Here is an 18472-nt window from a genome sequence, read left to right on the forward strand (position 1 = left end):
ATGTGAGGGCCCAACCTGACCCTAAGCCCCCCTCACCTACCTTAACACTCCTTTCTAGAACCCTCTATAGATCTCCCAACTCTCTTATTCTTTTAATTTCTGCCTCACAGTCTCTCTCTCCTACTTTTGGTTCCTTTTAGAATGCGCTAAACTTTGATTAACTGATATTTGAAACCGGGAAGACATATCCATACATGATCAATGTATTAGAAGCTGCTTTGTTTCCGTTACAGGCATATTACCCCTCTGTTCCCCCGACGCTAGGTGCAGGCTCCCAGTGGTCACTAGCCGCTCCAAGTACATCACACTTGGATCCTTACAAAAGGAAGGGAGATGCTCACCATAATAAAAGCCAAAGTGTAAGTTGAATTAGTGGTCTGATGCCTAACTATGCCACCTGGTACAATGAACTTACACTTTGGCTTCTTTTCTAAGGATCACAGTGTGACATTCGTGATCGATGATCATTTGTAATGGTTTTGCTTTTGAGGAGGGTGATTATTTAACTAACCATTTTGAAATATTTCTTAAGAAGCTGTAATAATGTATTACACTGAAGTGAAATATCCAATTTTTTAGAAGACATAGTTTCACTTTATTTAATCTCATCAGTATTAGTTATTAGATATATACAAACTATACAATGAAAAAAAAAAGTCAAAGAAATATATAGCCCAGTAATTCATCACTTTCTGCAGAGCTCAGTGCATTAACATCTTTCAAACACTTTATATAAGTCTGGAAGGTTAGCAAGCTGCAAAATACATCCATCTTCTGAAAATGATTTTGGAGGCTGCAGGTGTGTCCTGAAGGCTTTGTACAAGACATGTTCAGTTGTCCATCTCCAGGAAGGTGCGTCTTGTGCCAAATCTTTATCCTGTAGAAAATACACTTACAGATTAGGAAATTGGTCACACCATGTCATTTCCTCATCAAAAACGAGCTATTAGGATTGATTTACTAAAGGCAAATATACAAGTGCAGTTGCATTAGATCTAGTAAAGGAGGGGAGGCTCTGCTGACTTTCATCATCCAATCATATGCAAGCAAAAATGCTGTTTTTTTTTTTATTCTCCTTGCATGTGACTGGGTAATCTTTGCCAAGTGACGGTCCTCCTCATTTACTAAGCTCTGGAGCAACTGCAGTGCACAGCATATTTGCCTTTAGTAAATCAACCCCATTGTATTAGCTGTATGATTAAGGTATAACTGCAGATACACCCTAAATTTCTCTCAGATGCAGACGTCTGCTTTTAAAATGTCATGTACAGGCCAAGCACAATGGTAAAGAATGAAATCCATACTTCCATTCTCCAAACATGTAAACATACATCATCAGCTGTTTCATATACGCAGATTAAACATGCCCATTGCTGAAATACAAAGTTTGATGTCCTGATCCCCATCGCTAACCACTCCCCATGGTTGAAAAGCAGACACGTCAGGCGCTGTGAGTGAGCCTGGTTTGCACCTAAAACGTCAGTTCCCGACGGGGGAATTAGCTTTTATTAAAGCGGGAGTCCGCGTTTTTTTTTTAAAGCCAGCAGCTACAAATACTGCAGCTGCTGACTTTTAAAATAGTGACACTTACCTGTCCAGCGTGCCTGCGATGTCGGCACCGGAAGCAGATCTCTCGATCGTCTCTCGGGTGCTGCCGCCATCTTGGGTATGGGAATCAGGAAGTGGAGCCTTTCGGCTTCATTTCCCGGTTCCCTACTGCGCATGCGCGAGTCGCGCTGCGCAATAAGAATGGACCCGCTGCCTCTGGGATCCATGTGTTTCCCAGCAGGCAGCGGGGGACCTTCGGAAAGGGGTGTAATGTACGCCCCTTTCCGCAGAGAGCTATCCCGGAAGTGGGTGCAGATACCTGTGCTGTACAGGTACCTGCACCCCCCTCCTCCCTGAAAGGTGCCAATTGTGTCGCCGGAGGGGGGGAGGGTTCCGATGAGCGGAAGGTCCACTTTAGGGTGGACCTCCGCTTTAACCATGTATACACCAACAAGTTGTTTAAATGCTTTAGCTTAACCAGTTCCTGACCGGCTCATGCAGATATACTGCGGCAGAACGGCTCTCCTGGGCGAAATCCCATATGGGTACGCTCTTCCCCTTTTGGCCACCAGAGGGCATGCGCTGCACGGCGGGGGACCCGATACACGTGGCCTGCGTTCGCGATTGCTTTCAGAGAAGAGGATACATGTTTGTTCCTAGTAAGCAGGAATAGCGATAGGTATCCTCTCCTACTCAGTCCTATCCCCATACAGTTAGAACACACTGAGGAAGACACATTTAACCCCTTGACTGCCAGTGACATTTATACAGTAATCAGTGCATTTTATACAACTACTTGCAATGGTCCCAAAAATTTGTCCGATCTGTTGCAATACCACTAAAAATCGCAGATCACCGACATTACTAGTAAAAAATAAATAAATAATAAAAATGCCATAATTTATCCCATAATTTGTAGATGCAATAATTTTTGCGCAAACCAACAAATATGCACTATTGCAATTTTTTTTTTTTTACCAAAAGTATGTAGAAGAATATATATCAGCCTAAAATGATGCAGAATTCTTTTATTGACATGGTGTTCTGCACAAAGCACCTGCAGGGCAAGTGGCCTGGTATGGTTCAGGAGAAGGGGGGGGGGGCTCGCTTGTCCCCCCCGCCACCTTTCCTGACCTGCCAGACTTCATGCTCGGATAAAGATCTGGTATGGATTCTGGGGAAGGACCCCATGCTATTTTTTTTCTATTTATTTTTCATTGTCAGCATTCTTTTGTTTACATTCAGCTTGTCAGTGGGGAAACCCGCTGACAGCTAATGAGTCATTGGTTGTTAAGAACAAGGCGGCCGGCTTCCTAAGCCGCTACTTATCAACCAGCTATTCTTCACACAGAACTCAAATTGTTATGTAAATTTGGAATTCATTAGAAAATAAAGAAACCAAACACAATTTTCCGTTCTGCATGTCCAGAGACTTTGTAGAGCACATTGGTCAAAGCCAAGGTCACAAAAACAATTGCACACGTTTTAATGGACACTTGCATATACCCAGTGAAGTGATTGTAAGTTATGTACCTGGTGCAGTATACAAAAAAAAAAAATTTAACTAAACTTCACATTTAACCACTTCCCTCCCAAGGTACATCATATGACGTCCTGGACTTTGAGGGGGAGGATATCTGCAGCTACAGCCATCATCCAGATATCATCTTTTTTGGCCGGTTATTCCCTGCACTGTAAGAACAATCATAGGGCCAGTTCAGCCACTTGATCGTTCTTACAGGTGACGGGGGGGGGGGGGCTATCCTCTCAATCCCGCTGCCCTCCGATGCTTCTACCAGCTTGCTCCTGCGATCGGCAAGCTGGAGAACGAATGGTCACCACTGGAAGTTGAGAAGGTCCGAGCGTGTCGTTGATGATGTCACGTACGGGCCAGCGGATGTCAACAATGCCGGGGACACGGTGGGAAAGGCTGAGACAGTTTATCTTTTTTTTTTTGATCTCGGTCTTTTCAGCCTGGAGGAGAGATGTGGGATCTTTTAGACCCCAGATATCTCCATAAAGAGAACCTGTCATGCACTATTACAAGGGACGTGTACATTCCTTGAAATAGGAATAAAAATGATCAAAAAATAAATAAAAATTTAAAGAGAAAGTGTAAAATAAAATTGAATTAAAAAAAGTAAAGCAAAGCAACCTGTCCCTGCGTGCTCACACAAAGAAGCGAAAGCATATGCAAGTCACGCCCACATATGTAAGCAGGCATTCAAATCACACATGTGAGGTATCATTGCGTGTATTAGAGCAAGAGCAACAATTCTAGCCCAAGACCTCCTCTAACTTTAAACAGGTAACCTGTAAAAAAATTTTTTTAAAGCGTTGCCTATGGAGAGTACCAAAGTCTGGCGCCATTCCATAAGTGTGCGCAATTTTGAAACGTGACATGTTGGGTATCTATTTACTCAGCGTAACATCTTTCACATTATACAAAAATATTGGGCTAAGGTTACCGTTTTGTTATTTTCTGATTCATGAAACAGTCTGCCCCCCCCCAAAAAAACATGTTAGTAAAATCACTGTACAAATACAGTGTGACATAAAAAGTTGCAACAACCGACATTTTGTCTCCCGAGGGCTAAAAAAAACATATATAAATGTTCAGGGGTTGCGAATAATTTTCTAGAAAAAAAAAAAGATGGTTTTTACATGTAGGAGGGACTTGCCAGAATTGGCCCAGATGGGAAGTGGTTAATGCATAGCTTAGGACTATCAATAATTCCAATAATTTTATTGAAATAAAATCAAACACAGCATTGTGTAGGACCAGAAATAAAAACATACATACCTCAGGACTAGAAGACTCCTCTAATACATACTGCTTCCTGAGAGAGAAAAACATTGAGCATTCCTTACTAAAACTTTCAAAGCATTCCTTTTCATCATCCCAGTTTATCTGCAAAGGAAAAAAAAAAGTTGTAAAATGTACAGTACAGGCTATTTTTCATCTGTATATTAACAATTATGATAGTTTTATGCATTTCACAAGTACGACCACCATATGATCACACGGTCTACTGGTCTGCATTCCTAACAAGCCTCTAGTAATATGTATATATAAAAACAACCGCGCTTAGGCAAAAAAAGGGCAATAGGTATGCAGCCTACCCTGCTAGGTCCCCCCAAAGGGACTAGAATGTAAATATATATATATATATATATATATATATATATATATATATATATATATATCTATATATATATATATATATATATATAAAAAGGGAAATATCCAGGTGACTTTCGGTGCGCGCCCCCCCCCAGTTGTGGTTCCCCACTCACCAGCTGCAGTAACCTCTGCAGGGGTATTACGCATGTGAGGAGGGTTGCTGCCCAGATGATGTTATAATCCTAAACATCCGATATTCAGCTGTTATAGATCATCCAAGGGTATCTCGCTCCTGGATCCATTAGGATACACCTGATGTGCTCAGGGGGCAGATCTCCCAGCTGTAGTAGTATCCAACTCCTTGCTCTCACCACTCTACGATGCAGCCAATTTACTAATTTTGATTTACTTTTATTTACTAGTTTTTCATGTGATTTTTTTAAAGCGATTTATTGGTGTTACTTCTGGCACTGTATGAATATCACGGCTTATTATCACATTGTTAATATTTGGTATGACACATGTACATTGTAGCAACTAAGGAGTTTAGCACTCTGTAAGGCGACTTAGTATTTTCTTTGTCGCTTTTCAGAGTTTTTGTCTATCACATTTATTTGGTTTAGCCACATCACTATTTACTATATTTAATAATAGGACTGTCGTATCTCACTATATAGGGAGCGCTGGATTACGCTTTTTTATATATTTCTCTAGTAATATGTGGCTACCAACTTTCAGTTTGGTGGTGCAGAATGGCCATTTAAAAGTTTACCACTTCAACTCCAGAAGGTTTTGTCCCCTTCATGACCTGGGTAATTTTTAGCGATTTAACACTATGGAGGTTATTTACGAAAGGCAAAACCACTTTGCACTGAAAGTGCACTTGGAAGTGCAGTCGCTCTAAATCTAAGGGGTAGATCTGAAATTAGTGGAAGCTCTGCTGATTTTATCATCCAATCATATGCAAGCTAAAATACTGTTTTTTTATTTTCCTTGCATGTCCCCCTCAGATCTACAGCGACTGCACTTCCAAGTCAGTGCAAAGTGGATTTTCCTTTAGTAAATAACCCCCAATGTTACTTTAACTGGCAATTGCTCGATCATGCAACACTGTACAGAAATGACATTTATATCATTTTTTCACACAAGTAGAGCTTTCTTTTAGTGATATTTGATCACCACTGGGTTTCTTATTTTTTCTTAAACAAACAGAACTAAAATTTTGAAAGAAAAAAAATATTCTACTTTTATATGAAACCTATCCAATAAAATCAAATTTCTTCAAAAATGTAGGCCCAAATGTATTCCGGTACATGTCTTTGTTAAAAACCAGAGTGTTTTTTGGGACACTATACTATTGGGGACAATAATACACTACTGATCTGTACAGACACTATACTTTTAATGGTGGTGATCAGCAACTTATACCATGGCTGTGATAGTGTGGTAGGCAATCTAGAGCTAATTGGCACTGACTGGGAGGGATGCTAACTGACACTGACCTCACTAGTGACACCAATACAGTGATCAGAGATAATAACAACACACAGCCATTAATGTCTAAACTGCTGGCAACAAAAGTGAGTACACCACTCAGTGTGTGTGGTGACAACCAGGTGAGGAGTACAAAGACAAGTGTGTCTTGCCTACAGTCAAGCATGGTGGTGGGAGTGTCATAGTCTGGGGATGCATGAGTGCTGCTGGCACTGGGGAGTCATGATTCATTGAGGGAACCATGAATGCCAACATGTACTGTGACATACTGAAGCAGAGCATGATCCCCTCCCTTCGGAGACTGGGCCACAGGGCAGTATTCCAACATGATAACAACCCCAAACACACCTCCAAGATGACCACTGCCTTGCTAAAGAAGCTGAGGGTAAAGATGATGGACTAGCCAAGCATGTCTTCAGACCTAAACCCTATTGAGCATCCTCAAATGGAAGGAACGCAAGGTCTCTAATATCCACCAGCTCCGTGATGTAGTCATGGAGCAGGGAAAGAGGACTCCAATGGCAACCTGTGAAGCTCTGGTGAACTCCATGCCCAAGATGGTTAAGGCAGGGCTGGAAAATAATCGTGGCCACACAAAATATTGACACTTTGGGCCCAATATGGAAATGTTTTCACTTAGGGGTGTACTCACTTTTGTTGTCAATGGTTTAGACATTAATGGCTGTGTGTTGAGTTATTTTGAGGGGACAGCAAATTTACACTGTTATACAAGCTGGCCACTCACTACTTTACATTGTAGCAAAGTCTAATTTCTTCAATTTTGTCACATGAAAATCTAGAATAAAATATTTACAAAAATGTGAGGGGTGTACTCACTTTTGTGAAATACTGTATATATTTTCTTGTCAATGTCATGAACAGAAGAAGAACCTAGTATTCTCAAGGGACTTATAGGGCTTCTGAACATTGCATTTTGTATATACTCTTGGACTTGCCATTTGTAGCTTGGACCCAATAAATGATTCACCGTCTGGAAAAGAACAAAGGTTGCCTGGAACATGCTTTTATTTATATTTATTTATTAGGGGTGCACCGATACTGGTGCCAATGCTAGGCATTTTTAGGAGTATCTGTACTCGTGAAAATGCTGCTATACCAGAAAGCGATACCGGAAGTGACGTCAGCTTGGGCAGATCTCAGGAGCAGATAAGGTTGCGGCCTCTCCACATGGCGGTGAGTACTGTTACATCCCATATGAGATGTCTGTTGCTAGTGCTACATGGCTGCCCCACATGGCGAGCATCCTAACACCATGTCTCCGTATGGCAGCCAGTGAGTGCTATTATTGTCCCACATTGTCTGTTCTGTTGCTATCTTCTTACATATCCCACATGGTGGCTGGTAAGTGCTGATACATTGTCCCACATTATCTCTCTTTCCTAACATGTCCCACATGGCGGCCGATGAGTGCTGTTACATCATTGTCCCACATTGTCTCTTGCCTAACATTTTCCTGCATGTGTCTTTCGGAGAACATCCTCTGCTTTTTGTATTGTAGAGTTACCGACCGTTACAATACCGATCGTACCCGACAGATGGATTTCATGTTCCCCGCTGGTTTACATGGCCATACCAAGATGCTGGATGCAGCAGGAAAAACGAACAACAAGCAGTGGATTGAGCAGCTTCATTATCTTGAAAAATAATAGTAAGTGTCAAAAAAAACATTTTTCCCCCTTAAGGTAGGGAAACTTATTTATTTTTTGGCTTTAAGTGCAATGCAAACGGATGCCACTGCCAGCAAAATGTCAGCGGTCTGGAAGTTTTTTTAAAATTAATGACCAATCAACGCATTGCAGACTGCAAATTTTGTTCTGCAAAAAATATCAAGAGGCTGTTCAAAAGTTAGTTCTTATAATACCAGTAATCTCATAAAACACCTAAAAATGAAAGGAAGGAAGGAAGACTGGGCATGGAGAATTTACAGCTGTCACTAGCTCTTGCACTCAGCAGCCAACACTGCAGTAACCCTTGCCAGATATGAAAAATTTTCCATGGATAACCCAAGGGCCTTAAAAATATCTGAGGCAGTTACCCAATTCATCGTTCTTGATGATCAGCGACTATCAATAGTTGACAATGTGGGTTTTTGGTGACTTAGAAATGTTTTGGAGCCAAAGTACGAAATTCCCAACCGCCATCATGTCACAGATGTCATCTTGCCACAATTACACAACACAGTGAAAAAACACATTACCAACATGCTGCAGGAGGACATAAAGGCTATCAGTTTCACCACGGACATTTAGAGCAGTAGTGCGAGTCCCGTTTCTGTAATTAGCTTAACTGCACAGTGGATTGATGCCAATTTCACTCTGCACCAAGTCATGCTGCACGCAAATAAATTTTAAGGCTCTCACACAAGCCAAGCTTTAAGGAGCATACTTGAAGAAATGCTTGACACTTGGGCGATTCCCAAATGTTCTGTCCATGTGGTAGTTTGTGATAATGGCAGAAATATGATAAAAGGTGTACAAGATGCTGGTCTTCAGAGTCTTTCATGTGTGTCACATATACTGCAGCTGGCTGTCTCAGAGGGGCTTTTATCACAGCACAGCATTACGGAGGCTGTGGGAGTTGGGCACAAAATAGTTGGCCACTTTAAACATTCAAACCTGGCATATTCTTGCCTGCAAGATTTTCAGATCCAGCTTGGTCAACCCATTAAAAGACTTTAACAACATGTTCAGACTCGCTGGAACAGCACTTTTGCATGCAGTCTCTGATAGAGAAAAACTGTCCATTGGAGTATATGTCAGAACATGAGCTGCCTGCAACAATCACTGCAAATCAGTGGAATCTCATGGAGAAGATGATCAACATCTTGGCTCCCTTTGAAGAATTGACTCGCCATGTGAGTTGTTTGGATTTGTTTGCCTGGGATGTAATTCCTGCAGTCACTGTGCTACAGCGATTATTATCAAAAGAAGTGGATGAGGACCATGGTGTTAAAACGATGAAGAACATATTGCTCGGTGCTTTGCAGAAACGCTTCTCTGACATGGTGCAAAATCCACTTTACTGCATAGCTACCTTACTCGATCCAAGGTAATCAGTTATGTATTGTTGGCTGCTATTTTGCATTGTTTTTATTTGAATAATTATTGATTTTGTTTTTTATGAAGGTGATATTTACAGTGTTTTCACTTGCATTAAAAAAGTTTTTTTAAATGCAAGTGATAACACTGTAAATATCACCTTCATAAAAACACAAAACAAAATCGATAACAAAATGACAAACACATGTAAACTTACCTACTCTGCCTCTGTGTAATGGTTTTGCACAGAGCAACCCCGACAACTCTTTTTGCCGGGTCCCCCGCCGTCACCTTTCCTTCTAGAAGTGCCCCCACAGCAAGCTTCCACAGTCGTTGCTTTGCTTGCATGACGTTGTCTAATGTCTTGTTTTTTTTCTTCTTCTAGGTATAAGGATCAGTTCTTCTCAAACGCAGATGCAGGCAGGCCAAAGATATGTTCCTGCTGCAAATAAAAAAATCTCTGTACAGGTACTACAGGCAGCTACACCTAAGGTGCTTGAGAAACCAGCTGCCAAAAGGCCTTACACTGACCAACAGCCAGGTACCAGTGTGGACAGTGTTTTCCAAGAAATTGCTTATTCATCTACATTTGAGAACAGTGCTCCCACAGCTGCTACCATACAACTAGAAGCATATCTTGGAGAGGTCACTGTGCCTCGTTCAGACAAACCACTTGGGTATTGGGCAGTCAAACTTCAATTTCCCACTCTTGGCCGAATGGCACAAAAATATCTCTCAGCTCCTTGCAGTAGTGTGGAAAGTGAGAGATTGTTCAGTGCAGCGTCACACATTCTGATTGACACCAGAAACTGACTTCTAACTGAACATGCAAAGATTCTTCTGTTTCTTAAAAAAAAAAAAACTTGCCATTTGCGTTTGAATTGGAAAAGTAATCTACCGCCTGTTACTGTCCAACTGTAAGGCATCATGCACAGTTGCACGCTGCAGCTCAAAGCCACTGCTCCACCTGGCATTTGAGCGGTTTTAGCGTTTCCGCTGCCTGTTAACTCCCCTCCATGTTGACCATTAAAAAAAATATCTGCCTGTTAACTGCCCTGCCACTAAATTCCTGAAGTGAAATCACCTATAGTGCGCAGTGCATATCCATGCATGGGGACACATAGCCTTATATGGAGACATAGAGTTAACAGGCAAACAAAAAGCTTAAAATGAGGGCGCTCAAACGCCTGTAGGAGCAGATACTTTGAGCTGTATTGTGCATGTGGCCTTACTGCCACTAAGTCCTTGCCATCCTGGAATGAACATAAAAAATAATTTTGTTCTGTGAAAAGTTTCTGTCACGAGTTTCGTAAGAAGTTGAACTAGAAGCAAGCACTTTTTTTTTTTTTTTATGTTTACAAAATAAAGTTTTGAGGTACTGTTCTAGTTGCTCCTCCTCATGCCTAACATTATTTAACTGTACTGCACTTAAGTTGGTTGTTGTGAACCTGTGATGTTTGTTTTACACGTGACGTCATCAATGATGACATAATATTTAATGTTCTGTGAAATTTGAGCTTTTCAATTTCAAGGCATAATGCCTGCACATGACTGCACAGTTGTACAATGCAGCTCAAAGCAGCTGCTCTTCAAGGCGTTTGAGCTTTTTTTTCTGCCTGTTATTAACTCCTCCCCTCCATGTCAGCCCATTGCACACTATATGTAGTTTCAGGAGTTTAGTGACAGGGTAGTTTACAGGCAGAAAAAAATCAGAAGAAATTGGAAATGGAAACTTTTGTATTTTTTTTTTTTTCTGCCTGCAAACTGCCCTGCCACTAAATTTCTGAAACCGCATATAGTGTGCCTGGCCATGAACACATAGGCTAACATGGAGGGGAAGAGGTAACACGTAGAGAAAAAAAAAGCTCAAAAGAGCTAAAACACCTGGAGAAGCAGCTGCATTGTGCATGAGGCTTTACTGCAGTCTAAATACCAACCTAACACACATCCTTGCCATCCTGGAATTAACATAATTTGTTCAGTCTGTGAAATGTGTTTCTTTTACAAATGTGTAAGAAGTTGAACTAGAAACAAACACGTAATGTTGTGTTTTTTTTTTTTTAAACATTTTATAATGTCTTGTGAGTTGACTGAGGTACTCTACTGTTCTAGTGTTCTTGCTTCTCCTCATGCCTAAACATTGTGAACTTGCAATGTACATGTCATTGATATTATTTTATATAACATGTTCTGTGCAATTTGCGCTTTAACAGCTTTGTGACCAGCAAATAAAAATGTTTTATTTCTTTCATGTGTATATATATTTTTACCTCTGTAGCCAAGCGCAAAATGAACATTGGTAACCCTTCCAAGGGAGGAATGTAGTTGTCTAGTAAGAGTGGTAGTCCCGTAATATTCCCATCCTGCAATAGATAAAAATATTGCACAGCCATTTACAAAGATGTTTTACAGAATGAATCAATCAGTTTACAGCAGCAAGCACACATACCAACTGGCAGCTGAGATAGACAAAGCATAAATCAGTTATATATATATATATATATATATATATATATATATATATATATATATATATATATATATAAAAAGCACTTGCTGGTTTAAAATGCAGCTTAGCTGAAAGTAGAATAAATTTTATGGATAATACATATCTGTAACAGACACAGGCAGGTTTAAAAACACCTACTAAAATGTATATAACAATGGTTAATATCCTACCAATAAAAAGGAGGAATTTTTTTACCAACCATAAAATCCCTTTCTCTGTATTCATTGTATGGCACAGCTCTGCTTTAGATAATAAACCAGGGTGTAGCACCACTGGGAAGTGTAGGACACTAGGTTCACCATTTAAAAAAAAAGAAAAAAAAAAAAAAAACTAGCATTGGCAGATGCTGCCACACCCATCTTGTAAAATTCAGTAAATGTATAAAACGTACAAACAAGCGGCCACCTTACAGACCTGTGAAACTGATGTACAATGGTGGACAGTCTATGATGCAATTAACCCCCCCTTACCAGGCTCTTAACAGTGCGCTGTTACCAGAAATTGTGGTTCTTTGCATATGCCTGTGCAATGGTTTGCTGGATCCAACATAAGACTGTAGCAGTCGACAATGCAAGGCCCTTACATGGGCCCTCTACAACCAAGAAACAGGGTGTCTGTCCAATGAAACCTGGCTGTGTCATTCAAGTACACAATAATCGGCTTGATTACATCCAGTGAGTGTAGGGCCACTTACATAGTAACAGTTAGGTTGAAAAAAACAAAAGGAAAAAAAAAACAACGACAAGTCCATCTAGTTCAATAAACTGAAAGAACAAAAACAAACATAGTACTTCCTTAGGAAGCAGTGTCCTTATTCAGGTGGAGGGCTAACACCATTTTTGGCAAAAAGGAATGTCTTGGACACAGGCCATCATCATCCCTATGACACTTCAAATGTGGAGGCTTGCAGGACAACGCTGCCAGTTCAAATAAACCGTATACCAAAAAAATTATGTAAACAGAATAGAAAAATGAGTGCAGTGCAATATAAACAAAGAAAAGTCCATCCATAAATGTAAAAGGAAGTACAAGTCCCAGAGCGGAAGATCAAACCCCTCGTGAGAAGATGGAAATTCCAATCCACTGGTGATTCTAGGTGACAAGCCCTCCACTGGCAAACAAATACTCTTACCAGAAAAGGTGGACCCCTAAATTAACAGAAGGTCAAACACACTTGTATCCACAATGGGATGATGGTATAGGATAGCACAGCAGTGGACCCGGAACATCCAGGGCAATTGTGAAATAACAAGGGGACACGTTCTAAGTGGTCTCTGTTAAATGATTTAATAGTAAAAGATTCACAAGTGGCATAACATGATGGCGCCATCGCACTTCATATAAAAAAAAAAAATAAGCTAGGGTACAGATAAAAAACACAGGATCCGAAGATCCAGAGATGGCAGCGGGTGACGTCCGCAAGATAGCTCCTTCCCCCGTATGCGTTACGTCCTACAGGACTTCGTCAGCAAGGGCCACTGTTTTAGGATTTGTGTCACAAACGGTACAGTCAGACATGTTATCGATACTATGACCATGGATCTAGAAACTCCTTCCACCTTCATATGTGTAGGATATTTAAATAAAAGGGGTATCCTTTGCTAGAATGGTCATAGCTTTGTTTAAACAGGACAAGGAGAATCTTCTACAGGCAGACACCCACTATTTAATAAGCTTCTCCTCAAAGGTAAAATGCATAGAAAAAGTGTCATGACATACTAAAGGGTTGAGATGGCCGCTTCACCTCCTTAATTAAAATCACCACAATGGGAGGGGCAAGGGTAATTTTTGCAGACAGCTTCAGTTTGTGCATCCCAAAAACTACTCCTTGAATGACTGTTATCACTAAAACCATCTCCTTCCCTTTAGGCGAGCTGTTCATTTTTGCTCCCTGCAGACTCTGAATCTGACCCCTCCTTTGCCACTGAGACTTCGCCCGCCACCCGAAATTACTCCCTGAAATCACTAGAGTGCACTGAGAGAGGATGAGGCAGACATTTTTTACATGGTCATATCTATGCACAAGAGCAATCCAAGCATAATATGAAAGCCTTCCCACACGGTGGTCAGGGAATCCAGGGATGAATGAGTAAGATAAAGGGAAACTGCAAGATCAGAGAGAGGTTTCTAAGGACAGGATTGATACTGCAGACCACAGCTTACTGGTATTGCAAAATGGCTCCCCTTGTATCGCTGTACCACACTTGAAACAAAAAAGCAAATCCTTGCCCTGCAGCTCCTCTCCCCCCTTCCTCTTTGACATATCAACCCCTCAGTGCCAATAATCCATCACAATGCAGGATTCTGTGTCTAGCAGGTGTAGACTCACAGCCCAGGGGCCCATGATTCTGGCCTCAGCAGATGGTGACCACCTGGCCAGTACTAGAGTAAAGATAGTGTTGCCCTTTAGGACTGTAGTGTCTGCCAGCACCAGCAGACAGGAAAGGAGTGGAGATCGTTTTATTCTTTTAAAATGAAACTAAACTCTGTTATAGAAATCCAAAAAAAATCTTAAAGAGGGGTTCCCATTTAAAAAAAAAAAAAAAAAAAAAAAAAAAAGTCAGCAGCTACAAATACTGCTGACTTTTAATAATCGGACACTTACCTGTGCCAGGATCCAGCGATGGGGGGGGGGGGGGGGGGGGGGTGTATCGAAGCCCCGCTCATCTCCCCCTCCGTTCGGTGGGGCCAGCATTGTAACTGTGGACGTCCGGCTGTGGCTTCACAGCCGGGCACCCACTGCACAAGTGGCGCCGTGTGCCGCGATTGGCTGCACAATCATCTGAGACCTGTCACGTGTCCCAGATGATTGTCAAGAGGGAGGGGGCAGAGCTGAGCCCTTCCTGCACCGAGGGGAAGGGACGTCAAGAGCCCAGGCACTGAAGGAGGCAGACTATGAGGGACCCCCTAGCAATAGCCATTTAAAGGCACATTCATGATTTTTTTTTTTTAGAGTGGAACACAACTTACCTTTTATTGCTCTCAGCCTCCTTCAAATCTCTGAATTCCTTTTTATTTGCTGTTGTGATCCAATTTCTTGTTAGAGGGTGGCTATATACATAGCCACCCTTGTGCTCCCACAATGAACTAAGGACTGTACAATGTACAATGGGATGTGTTATGTGCATAGAGCAGTACAGGTGAATGCAACTAATATGCACTGTTTCAAAACAAATGAGTGAAAAGTAGATTACAAAGTCATTAAGTAGTGGATGTGTATGAATCATTTTTGGAGAATAAGGAAATAGTTTAGTATCACTTTAAGTATGCAACGTTCTTTATGAATCCTGGGAACAAGGCAGTTTGCAGAAAGTCTGTCATGCTGACCACACACTTAGTGGCCACAAAAACCTGCAGGACTGCCCCACCCACTGTTTTCTTTTCCTCTTAGGGCAGAAGCCCTTAATGAAAATGGCCACTGCGGTTCCTACTAGAGCAAAACACACAGCAAATGCTGGCCTGACAGGCATGAGTCTTAAAGGGGTAGGGGCCTAAAAAGCACACAGCCCCAGCAGTACATGAAAGGGGAAGATTCTCCAAAAGAAAACTGGCCAAACACCAGGCCCAGCAGTTACTCCACACTATGAGGAGCCCAGGAGCACCCATATAACCACTAGTAAAAAATAAAATATAGTATTGGGGGGAATATTATGGGTCAAAACATTACGAAATGCTAAGTTCAGCAATGATTTGCCACACTCGCTGTCCGCCATGGTACTGTAGACCACTGCTGCCTGGATCCATGGTGCTACACTTTAATATTGAGGGAACACTGACCAAGCAGTAGTTTGGCAGGTCATGTGTGCCTCCCTAGGACAAAAAACACACAGGCTAAAGCCAAACGGACATGGAGCAAAATTTGCATGAACTTGATGGTTGCAACTATCTATGTAATCCAGCCTGTCACTCAGCCAGTGACCTGCTGCAAAGGATCTTGGTATTTCCAGGAGGAAATTTGTATGTCCTAACTCCTAGATACTAGGCAAATATTGAAGTTTTCTATAGCTGTAGAGAGGTTTGAGAAATTATAATGAATGGCCCGTGCCACGCTTCGCCATCAACACAAAACACGAGATCAAAATGTGCAATTATCTCTACAGTATCCAATATATTCTCTAGGTGCTCATAAAAAAAAAAAAAAAAAAAACATTAAAATCAGTAGATGCCAAATATTAAAATAAAGAATTTAAAAAAACTAAAGTCAATAAAGTCCATAAATATGCTGAAATAAAAAGAGTGTCTCTACTATGATTTCCACAAATAGTGCTCTCAAACGTCTTTCACTTGTGCTCCCTCCACCAGATGTGCCTGGGATATAGGACCACACTTTTAAATATGGTCTACGTAGGACTGTGTCCCTTTCATAGGGCTAGACCCGTTCAAAATCATAAAGGTTCACAAAGAACTTCTTAACCTGCTACATCAATCCTGGATGTCTCCATTCATACATAGAGAATGGGAAATGTTTGGGTTTGGTGAATCAGATGCTAAAATGCAAAGATACTTCATGCCCACTAGCATTGGCCTTGCGCAATCATCTTTTGATAAAATGTGAGAAATGTTGTTTTTGTGAAGTTGTTTAACCACTCGCCTACTGGGCACTTAAACACCCTTCCTGCCCAGACCAATTTTCAGCTTTCGGTGCTCTCACATTTTGAATGACAATTACTCAGTCATGTAACACTGTACCCAAATTAATTTTGTGTCCTTTTTTTCCCACAAATAGTGCTTTCTTTTGGTGGTATTTGATCACCTCTGGGGTTTTTATTTTTTGCGCTTTAAATAAAAAAAGACCGAAAATTTTGAAAAAAAATCACATATTTCTTTGTTTCTGTGACAAAATGATGCAAATTATTAAATTTTTCTTCATAAATTTTGGCCACTATTTATACTGCTACATATCTTTGGTAAACATAACCCAAATTAGTGGATATTATTTGGTCCTTGTGAAAGTTAGAGAGTCTACAAGCTGTGGAGCGAATCATACAAAATTGATCACATCTGATGTACTGGTGGCCTATCTCACTTCTTGCGACCCGAACAAGCCAGAAAAGTACAAATACCCCCCAAATGACCCCTTTTTGGAAAGTAGACATTCCAAGGTATTTAGTAAGAGGCATGGTGAGCTTTTTGATGTTGTCATTCTTTCCCACAATTCTTTGCAAAATTACGATTGTTTTTTTTCTACAAAATTGTCATTGTAATAGGTTATTTCTCTCACATGGCATGTGTATACCACAAATGACACCCCCCAAAAAATTCTGCTATTCCTCCTGAGTATTACAATACCACATGTGTGAGACTTTCACAGCATGGCCACATAGAGAGGCCCAACATGCAGGGAGCGCCGTCACATGTTCTAGGAGCATAAATTACACATCTAACTTGTTGACTACCCATTACACTTTTGAAGGCTCTGGAGCACCAGGGCAATGACACGTGGCACTGATGACAGATGGCACTTATACGCGGCACTGATGACACGTGGCACTAATACGTGGCACCGATGACAGATGGCACTAATACGTGGCACCGATGACGCGTGGCACTGATGACAGATGGCCCTAATACGTAGCACCAATGATACGTGACACTGATGACAGATGGCACTGATAAGTGGCATTGATGACACGTGACACTGACAACAGATGGCACGTGACACTGACAGGTGGCACTGATACGTGGTACTGACAGATGGCACTGGGGACAAATGGCACTGACAACAGGTGGCACTGGGGACAGATAGCACTAACAGGTGGCACTGGGGACAGGTGCCTCTGGGGAGGAGGGCACTGGGCGAGGATGGCACTTTTTTTTTTTTTTTTTTACTTACGGCCGCTGCAGCCGTTGATCACAGACAGTGTGTGAGAAGGGAGAGCGGCGCTGAGAGATAATCTCATATGTTTACATATGAGATCATCTCTCATTGGACACACCGATCACACTGTAAACAGCCGATGTGATTGGCCGTTTACAGCGATCTGTGATTGGCTGTTTCCGAGGGACACGGCCAGCACAGAACTTCCCCGATGCGCACCCGTGGTGGCACGCAGAGGGGAAGTAAAGAGGAGGACGTCCAGGGATGGCCTCTCGGCAGTTAGCGTCCGCTCTGTAGCCGTCTAGGGCGGGCGCGAAGCGGTTAATATCACAAGCATCTTTGAAGTTCCCTATGAATAAGCCAGGTAGAAACTTCTTTGCAACAACTGACTAGCAGTATGAGGAGACGCTCATGGCTTAGGACTTTAAGCAAATGCCTTTGCTTGTGCTATTGTAAAGCTTTTCAAAAACAACATTACTCACATTTATCAATGGCATCTACTGATTTAAATGTTTTTTATGAGCACAGAGGAAAATTTTGTATACGCTAAGGATAATTGCACATTTTTAGTTTCATGTTTTTTTCCGTGTTTAAGGCAAAGCGGGTCATGGATCATCTTTTACAATTTCACATAGCACATGTATACGAGTGTGTGTAGTGTGTGAACGATTCATTAAATTGTTCAGTGGATATTTATGGATAAATTCACCATAGCTGCTCGCAAGGATTTAATTCACTGATTATTTCTCAGAGAAGTTTGTAAAACCCCTTGGCTTTCTTTTGTTTTTTAGAGCACCTGGCATCCTACTCTTGCAGATAACACTATAATGTTGGTGATGATCTAAAGAAAAGTGGTGTCCTCCGATGAACAGAAGAGAAATATATATTCTAGTTTCAGGGAAAAATACATACTGCAAGTA

The 18472-nt window shown here is 41.4% G+C and overlaps 1 protein-coding gene across 3 annotated transcripts in view; it reads right to left on the reverse strand.

The window, feature by feature from the left end:
- Window positions 1-571: 571 nt before the first annotated feature.
- MLH1 (mutL homolog 1) overlaps window positions 572-18472 on the reverse strand; it is a 172050-nt gene continuing 154149 nt past the window's right edge. For all 3 annotated transcript variants that reach the window (XM_077491745.1, XM_077491746.1, XM_077491747.1), the window contains 3 exons: window positions 11496-11588; window positions 4352-4459; window positions 572-877 (listed from right to left, as the gene is read on the reverse strand). In XM_077491745.1, coding sequence (XP_077347871.1) covers window positions 710-877; window positions 4352-4459; window positions 11496-11588 — 369 coding nt within the window. In that variant the 3' untranslated portion in view covers window positions 572-709. The remainder of the gene's footprint in view (window positions 878-4351; window positions 4460-11495; window positions 11589-18472) is intronic.

This window comes from Lithobates pipiens, unplaced genomic scaffold (genome assembly GCF_037356315.1).
Source record: "Lithobates pipiens isolate NorthernLeopardFrog02 unplaced genomic scaffold, aLitPip1_a1.2 Scaffold_19, whole genome shotgun sequence".
Taxonomy (NCBI): Eukaryota; Metazoa; Chordata; class Amphibia; order Anura; family Ranidae; genus Lithobates; species Lithobates pipiens.